Raw genomic sequence first — 9,333 nt, forward strand, 5'->3', positions numbered from 1 at the left:
AGATGTTACAGCAGTGAGAGGTCTCACTCTGTAGCTAAAACAGAGACCTGAACACAGGGTGAAAAGAGGAGCTGCAGCAATGTGCAGTACAACATAAATATGGTGTTTTTTGAAAATTAAACCATGTAAACCTATTCTGGTACAACCTCTAAATACAATTATGAACCTGAAAATGAGCATAATATGGCCACTTTAAAAGTGTGATTATTACTAAGTAAAAAATGAAGCAATTAAAGTAGGAATAAAAAACCTAATTTCAACTTTATTATGAAGTCGGAATGGTTAATTGTTTACATTATTTGTATCTAGAAGATGTAACGTTCAAGTTGTTAATATATAATGAGGTATAAAATGAAGCAAGAAAGAATTAAAGAATGAATACAATCTTATTTCAATTCAGTTTTATTTCTTGTGTCAAAGCCTAACAGAAGTTATCTCGGGACACGTTACAAATAGAGTAGGTCTAGACCACACTATAATTTACCCAGACTGCATTGGGAGCATTATTTTGACTGCGTGCCATCCCTTGGAGCAGCATTCATCAGGGACCAAGTGGGATGTTTACAGACTTAGTCGGTATAGGTTTATCACCCAGGGAACCATGTGGCACCTCCTTGTTTATACAGCATGAATTATTGAGTGGTTCAAGGCAAAAGGAGGAAAATAAAGCCAAATATCAGTTCCTAGCAACAGATATACTATTAGACCTCATGTATTTAAACCCATTTCTTCCTTTAGGTCAGATTTTATACTCAGTCAGAGAGTAAATGTTGAACGAGGAGTCAAAACGAGCTTCTAACTTTAGTCTGTGTGTGAGTGTTTGCAGCCTGGACTCCAACGGTTAGAATCAGTCAGGGTCATTATAGAAAACTCAAACTTAATCGGTTTGAGTCCCTTTTTTAAGAAGGAAACCGTGGAAACTTGTGTAATTATTCCAGACCTGCAAACATGAATCAATTAGTTGTCAACTGTAAAATAAATCGCCAACTATTTCGATAATAGATTTTATCGGTTTGAGTCATTCTTTATGGAAAAAAAGTCAAAAATTCTTAGATTTCAGCTTGTTAGATGTGAATATTTTCTAGTCTCTTCTCTCCTCTGGGACAGTAAACTGAATATCTTTGAGTTGGGGACAAAACGAGACATTTGAGGACGTCATCTTGGGCTTTTAGGAAACACTGATCCACACTTTTCACCATTTTCTGACATTTTAGAGACTAAACAGCTCATCTGTTAATCCATAAAATAATCAACAGATGAATCATTGTTAGTTGCAGCTCTAATGCATTTATAATAGAAAAAAAGAACATCAAAACGTGCACTGAAGTGTGGAGGGCTCTGTGAAGGCAACAGGAGGCAACGTTTAATCGGTCGGGGTTATCAGTGCCCACTGCGTCCGTCCGGACTAAACTCATACGTACAATGAGTTACATGCCTGCCTTTTTGTCCAAATAAAGAGTTCTTCAAAAGCCCCTTTTTATTCAGCAATGGCTGCGGAAAAGTGGAGTGTGTTGTTGCCATGGCGACAGCATGGCCGTGACACCTGAAACCACTTTCCTTACCACGTTCCAGAGAGCGCTCCGACAGCCCCGTGCACACACAGAACACCTTTCACAAAAGTGTCTCGCTTTTATTTCCAATTGTTAGCACAATGGAGCATTGTAACGAACCGCACTGGCACACACTCCAGTATGGAAAATGACTCCATTTTAATTCTTTTAACATGTCACACATGCAACCTCTACACACACACACACACACACACACACACACACACCTTATGACTTGTTCAGTATGCAACCTATACACACGCACACACAGACACACGCGCACACACACACGCACACACACACTTACCTTATGACATGTTCAGTATGTAACCCCTCCCCACACACACACACACACACACACTTACCTTATGACATGTTCAGTATGTAAACCCCCCCCACACACACACACACACACACTTACCTTATGACATGTTCAGTATGTAACCCACACACACACACACACCTTATGACATGTTCAGTATGTAACCCCTCCCCACACACACACACACACACACACACACACACCTTATGACATGTTCAGTAGGCAACCTATACGCACACGCACAGATATTCAGTTTACTGTCAGAGGAGTGAAGGAACTAGAACATATTCACATTACAGAAGCTGGAATCAGAGAACATTTGACTGTTTTTTTTCATAAAACAAATGACTATGAAGATTATAACAGATTATGAAAATAGTTGGCGATTCATTCAACAGTTGATTCATCTTTGCAGCTCTGAAATGCATACCATCTGAATACGTTTCCCACCGACTGATCAAACCTTGTCTCCATCACAGCTTGGTGTCCAGCCGTTTCTCCCCTCACATGGTGACTCCGCCCCCGCACGGCCTCCACCAGACGGGCATCCCCCACCCGGCCATCGTGTCCCCGGCCATCAAACAGGAGCCCAGCGACATGAGCCCCTCCATGCATGCGTAAGAACCTTTAAAACCTGTTTCAAACCCTGCTGTTATCGCCGCACAACATGTCGTTTACACCAACACGTCGCGGTGTTAGTCAAAAGAAAATATCGTCAGAAAACTGCACATTAAAATGGAACTGTCATTCTTTTTTTAGTGGAGCCTTTATGTTCAATTCAATGTTCAATGTGTTCAGTGCAATGATGTTAGATATTATTTCCTTTCATTTGTTTTAAAGTCAACGAGCACTTTGTTATATTGGAGCAGAATACTGAAAGCAGCAGAACTGAGTACACTTAAATATCTGTTTATTTCTCGCTAGTAATGTAGTTATCGCGATATTCAACAACGTTCTCACGTATCCCATATTTTATAGAATAGAACATACTTTATTGTCCCCGACAATGTTGCTTCACAACACAAACATGTAACAGAAAAAAACATTCTAAAATTGACGTCAAATCAACATAAGATCAACATAAGACATCGTAGGACATGAAGGAAGGGCTTTGCACTAAACAGATACTGTATATATCACGATAAAGGAAAGGGGAAAAGCCACAAAGCATAATATAATAATATGAGCACTTTAAGTCTGTTTGTTTTACATCTCGGCTCACAGAATCCTCTCCCTGGTATCGTGCAGCCCTACCGCACCTCTCCCACCGCTCAGGGTTTATTAACGGCATTTTATTTTTTTTGACGTTTGGGATTAGCAGGAAATCCCCCGTTCCTCCCAAGAAAGAAGAGGACAAGAGGCCTCACATCAAGAAACCCCTGAATGCTTTCATGCTGTACATGAAGGAGATGAGAGCCAAAGTAGTGGCGGAGTGTACTCTGAAGGAGAGCGCCGCCATCAACCAGATCCTCGGCAGACGGGTGAGTAGCACGGACGGCCGTGGGAGCATAGGCCTCGATTTCTTTTTTAGGGGGGGGGGGGCTGCAGGGGGATATGTCTTCCTCCAATATTTAGAAGAGGGAGATTTGTCCCCCATCAAAAAATGTGAAAGATAACCCACTCCCCAAAAGAGGTTGTGTGTGTGTGTGTGTGTGTGTCCTTCTCTCTGCGTGTATGTGTGTGTCTTTGCCTGCGTGTGTGTGTCTGCGTGTGTCTCTGCGTGTGTGTGTGTGTGTGTGTCTCTGCGTGTGTGTGTGTCTCTGTGTGTGTGTTTCTGCATGTGTGTGTGTGTGTGTGTGTCTCTGCGTTTGTGTCTCTGTGTGTCTGCGTGTGTCTCTGCGTGTGTGTCTCTGCGTTTGTGTCTCCGTGTGTCTGCGTGTGTCTCTGCGTGTGTGTGTGTGTGTGTGTGTGTGTCCTTCTCTCTGCGTGTATGTGTGTGTCTTTGCCTGCGTGTGTGTGTCTGCGTGTGTCTCTGCGTGTGTGTGTGTGTGTGTGTCTCTGCGTGTGTGTGTGTCTCTGTGTGTGTGTTTCTGCATGTGTGTGTGTGTGTGTGTCTGCGTTTGTGTCTCCGTGTGTCTGCGTGTGTCTCGTGTGTGTGTGTGTGTGTGTGTGTGTCTCTGCGTTTGTGTCTCCGTGTGTCTGCGTGTGTCTCTGCGTGTGTGTGTGTGTGTGTCTCTGCGTGCGTGTGTGTGTGTCTGCGTGTGTCTCTGTGTGTGTGTATGTGGGTGTCTCTTTGTGTGTGTGTGTGTGTGTGTGTGTGTGTGTCTCTGTGTGTGTGTGTGCGTGCGTGTGTCTGTGCGTGTGTGTGTGCGTGTGTGTGTGTGTCTGCGTGTGTCTCTGTGTGTGTGTGTGTCTGTGTGTGTGTTTCTGCGTGTGTGTGTGTCTCTGCGTGCGTGTGTGTGTGTCTGCGTGTGTCTCTGTGTGTGTGTATGTGGGTGTCTCTTTGTGTGTGTGTGTGTGTCTCTCTGTGTGTGTGTGTGTGTATGTGCGTGCGTGCGTGCGTGCGTGTGTGTCTCTGCGTGTGTGCGTGTGTGTGTGTGTGCGTGCGTGCGTGTATAGGTTGCCTGTGTGACGTGTGTGTTCAGCAGCCCTGAGATATGTGCTGTCTCTGTCCACAGTGGCATTCCCTGTCCAGAGAGGAACAGGCCAAATACTACGAGCTGGCAAGAAAAGAGAGGCAACTGCACTCGCAGCTCTACCCGGGCTGGTCAGCACGAGATAACTATGTGAGTAGCACGTTTCCATCATCAGCTTTTATATCACACAGGAGTACAGGAAGTTAGTTTGAGTCAAACACGACTCTGTTAGTTCATTTTAGAAATAACACTTTTGTTCTAAACCAAATCACCGTGACGTCTCGCTGAAAGAACAGTCAACTTCCGGGTAGACAAAAGGCCGTCCATTTGAATCGTGGAGATATGTGAAATCGGCTGTTTCATTTCTGTTGTCATATTCAGCCGTAACTGTACCGTTTAAAGAGATCCAGTTCAGCACGGGGGTCTGACCTGTCTGTGGTCTCTGCTGGGATCATTTTCTGTATTTCTGTGTTGCTTTGATCAGGGTTTCCGCGCGGGTCTTAACGTTTGATTCAATCTACAGAGCCCAGCTGTTAAAATGATTGAGCCTTTTGAAATAATGAAACTACATATTTGTGACACTTTATTTAGATCTACAGTACGTCTTTAGTAGGAACTATGGGCTTCTAACTGAATGTCAGACAGGATTGGGAAACGGCAGACTCGTGTTCTCATTCCTACATACACACGGGACGGACGTTATCGTTAACGAACCCTGTGATTGGGTCTATACGTCAAGGTGGTTGAAGGGGTTTCCTATCACTGTGATGATGATGATGATGTTTTTAACAGCATTGTTTTCTCCGTGCAGGGAAAGCGGAAAAAGAGGAAGAGAGACAACAAACCTGACTCGAAACCAGAAGGTAAGGGGCCTTTTCTTCTTTCTTTATTTGGATTTTATTCTTCACAAACTGGAATAAGAGATAATACAGGGTACCGGCGGGGTCTTAAAAGTCTTAAAAATGTCTTAAAGGTGCTCTAAGCGATGTCACACGTTTTTAGGCTAAAATTTTTTTTGTCACATACAGCAAACATGTCCTCACTATCTGCTAGCTGCCTCTCTCTCTCTCTCTCTCTCTCTGTCTCTCTCTCCGTCTGTCTCTCTCTCCCTCTGTCTCTCTCTCTCTCTGTCTGTCTCTCTCTGTCTCTCTCTCCGTCTCTCTCTCTCTCTCTCTCTCTCTCTCTCTCTCTCCCTCTCTCTCCCTCTCTCTCTCTCTCTCTCTCTCTCTCTCTCTCCCTCTCTCTCTCTCTCTCTCTCTCTCTCTCTCTATACATAGCCTTAATGGTATTAAAAAGGTCTTCAAAAGTCTAGAATTGAACTTGTGGAAACCTGGGGCTACCTTGTAATAACTGTAGCGAGGGCTTTATGTTTTGTTTTGTTTATCTACCTTTCCTGCATGGATTCTTTTCCTTCACTAACACGTCCTGACTTCTTTCCCTGCTTCTGTACGTTGACAAGCAGCTTATGAGGTTCAGTGCTAATAGTGGCAGGTATGTCTGCTGTAATGTGTCCAAAATAAGACAGCCTTCCACCCTTCAGTGCACATTCAGATGTCATGTTTCTTTTTTTTCCCATCATACATGCACTAGGGCTGCAAGATGACGTCCTCAAACGTCTCGTTTTGTCCCCAACTCAAAGATATTCAGTTTCCTGTCCCAGAGGAGAGAAGAGACTAGAACATATTCACATTTAAGAAAGCTGCATGCAGAGATTTCTGACTTTTTTATCATAATAAATGACTCAAACTGATTTATCAAAATAGTTGGCGATTCATTTAATAGATTCCTAATTGATTCATCTTTGCAGCTCTAAAATGCAAACCATCTTGTAACAACGCATTATGTAATAATCTGCCGCATTTTGTAATAAATACCTGAACCCGATATATGTTATAAATGTCTTTCTACAAAATGCGAGGGTTGCACAAACATGTAACGTGGTGTATTATGTAATAACAAACCAAAATGGATGTCTTCATTCCATTTTTTTAGAACATTGTCAGGTTTATTTTATGAATTGTAGCGTGAATCACGGCAACTCCAAATTCATTTCAAAAATAAACTATTTGTTCAGTAGATTAGTATTATCTTTCATCACTAAATGTATTATACATTTTGTTCAGGGTTTACAAAATGCGTCAGATTATTACATAATGGAAGTATACATTTATCACATTTTGACATTTTATTACATAATGCGTGGTTGCAAGCATGTTTAAAGTGCTCATATTATGCTTTTTGGCTTTTTCCCTTTCCTTTATTGTGTTATATATCTTTTTTGTGCATGTTATAGGTTTACAAAGTGAAAAAGCCCAAAGTCCCCCCCAAAGGGACTTACCATCTCCAACAGAAAACACTGTTCACAAACTGCTCCAAACAGCTCTGTTGTAGTCCAGCCTTTACTTCAGAGACAAACGTGGTCACTTTGGAACACACGTTATAATGCTCGCCTAGCTGCTAGAGTGGCACGCCCTCATACTCTGCTTCTGACTGGCTAGTAGTCCTTACCTAGGTACTGTCAGGGCACGCCCTCATACTCTGCTTCTGACTGGCTAGTAGTCCTTACCTAGGTACTGTCAGGGCACGCCTCATACTCTGCTTCTGACTGGCTAGTAGTCCTACCTAGGTACTGTCAGGGCACGTCCTCATACTCTGCTTCTGACTGGCTAGTAGTCCTTACCTAGGTACTGTCAGGGCACGCCCTCATACTCTGCTTCTGACTGGCTAGTAGTCCTTACCTAGCTACTGTCAGGGCACGCCCTCATACTCTGCTTCTGACTGGCTAGTAGTCCTTACCTAGGTACTGTCAGGGCACGCCCTCATACTCTGCTTCTGACTGGCTAGTAGTCCTTACCTAGGTACTGTCAGGGCACGTCCCTCATACTCTGCTTCTGACTGGCTAGTAGTCCTTACCTAGGTACTGTCAGGGCACGCCCTCATACTCTGCTTCTGACTGGCTAGTAGTCCTTACCTAGGTACTGTCAGGGCACGTCCCTCATACTCTGCTTCTGACTGGCTAGTAGTCCTTACCTAGGTACTGTCAGGGCACGCCCTCATACTCTGCTTCTGACTGGCTAGTAGTCCTTACCTAGCTACTGTCAGGGCACGCCCTCATACTCTGCTTCTGACTGGCTAGTAGTCCTTACCTAGGTACTGTCAGGCACGCCCTCATACTCTGCTTCTGACTGGCTAGTAGTCCTTACCTAGCTACTGTCAGGGCACGCCCTCATACTCTGCTTCTGACTGGCTAGTAGTCCTTACCTAGGTACTGCACATGTGCGACTCCCAACAAAGAAGTAACAGAAGTGAGATGTCTCACTCTGTAGCTAAAACAGAGAGCTCAACACACAGGGGGAAAAGAGGAGCTGCAGCAATGTGCAGTACAACAAAAATATGGTGATTTCTGAAAATTAAACCATGTAAACCTATTCTGATATAACCTCTAAATACAATTATGGACGTGAAGATGAGCATAATATGAGCACTTTAACATCTTCTTCACCCGCTCCCTGTTGCAACGTGTTTCCAACTTGATTTGAACGTTGTCCCATTCACTGCCATCGTCTTCACTGTTGTGACAACGGCTCGCTGGCGTCTGTCAGCGGCAGCCCTGAGGGACGTGAACCAGATTTTTGCAGCCAGCAGCCGATCCATAATTCAGCGTCCTCGCTTCTCCTTTTCTTTCCTCACAGACTTCTCCATCCGAAGCAAGAAGCAGTGCGTGCAGTACCTGCCCTCGGAGAAGATGTGCGACAGCCCGGCGTCGTCCCACGGCAGCATGCTGGACTCGCCCGCCACGCCCTCGGCCGCCCTGGCCTCGCCGGCCGCGCCGGCCGCCACGCACTCGGAGCAGGCCCAGCCGCTGTCGCTCACCACCAAACCGGAGGGACGCATGCACCACCACCACTTCTCCCTGCCCGGCAAGGCTTCTGGATCCACATCTTCTTCTTCCTCCTCTTCCTCTTCCTCCTCCTCCTCCCATCTCTCCATCCCGATTGGTTCTTCAGGGAGCCACTCGACCACGCCCATCCTCAGCCGGCCAATCCCTTTCAGCTCTCTGCACCCCTCCATGCTCTCCCCCCCTTCCCCTTTCCATCAGGCAGCCCTTCACTCCCATCATGCCCTGTTCCAGTCGCAGCCCCTCTCCTTGGTTACCAAACAATCCGACTGAGTGAATCAGGAGAAGAAAAAGAATGCCATTTTGTCCCGCGTGTTGTGCTGTATGTTGCTTTTCTTTACAAAAAATAGCTATTAGAACTGCTTTTTTTCTAAAAAAAAAAAAAAATTAAAAAAAAATAAATGTAATGAAAAGGAAGAAAATATTATTGGTCAATATTTGACCGTCTCCTTCTCTCCATCTCTCAATGAAAACAAAATGTATTTTTTTGTAAAGTTTTACAGCAGAACTGGTTTCTTTTCTTTTTGTTTTGATGATGAGACATTTATCAAATGAACCTCTTGTATAAAAGAACCATTGTACATAACGTTTCTTTATATAAAAAAAGGAACAAAAACACGTTTTCTTTTTAGCCAAAAGCTGATTAATGTTAGTGTTAAGTTGAAGTCATAGTACTGGCCAATAATTGCAGCCGGCCCCCCCCCCCTTTTTTTCAATTCACGAGTGTGTGCCTCCCTCCCCCCCACCCTTCTTTGACATGTTAAAATAAACATTTGAAAATTGTTTCTTAAAAGCAAATGTCTCGTCTTGGTCTTTTCACGTTTCGACCAGCCCGTGTGTTTGTCATTTTTTAACGAGGTCATGTGGTCTGGATTCATATTCTCGCGCTACTGACCGCAGTGCTAAACAACTCGATAACTGCCCTTCGTAGGTGTTACAAATGAACATTTAATGAGCGGTATCATTTTATTACTGCCACATTCAGTG

At 44.2% G+C, this 9,333-nt stretch overlaps 1 protein-coding gene across 2 annotated transcripts in view; it reads left to right on the forward strand.

Moving 5' to 3' along the window:
• tcf7l1b (transcription factor 7 like 1b) overlaps nt 1–8,962 on the forward strand; it is a 71,404-nt gene extending 62,442 nt beyond the window's left edge. The window contains exons 8-12 of one of the 2 annotated variants that reach the window (XM_078251648.1): nt 2,352–2,489; nt 3,191–3,353; nt 4,491–4,598; nt 5,260–5,311; nt 8,141–8,962. In XM_078251648.1, the coding sequence (XP_078107774.1) occupies nt 2,352–2,489; nt 3,191–3,353; nt 4,491–4,598; nt 5,260–5,311; nt 8,141–8,619 (940 nt within the window). In that variant the 3' untranslated portion in view covers nt 8,620–8,962. The remainder of the gene's footprint in view (nt 1–2,351; nt 2,490–3,190; nt 3,354–4,490; nt 4,599–5,259; nt 5,312–8,140) is intronic. The other variant, XM_078251649.1, reaches the window with a different exon arrangement.
• Nucleotides 8,963–9,333: the final 371 nt, after the last annotated feature.

This window comes from Sander vitreus, chromosome 5, assembly GCF_031162955.1.
Source record: "Sander vitreus isolate 19-12246 chromosome 5, sanVit1, whole genome shotgun sequence".
NCBI lineage: Eukaryota > Metazoa > Chordata > Actinopteri > Perciformes > Percidae > Sander > Sander vitreus.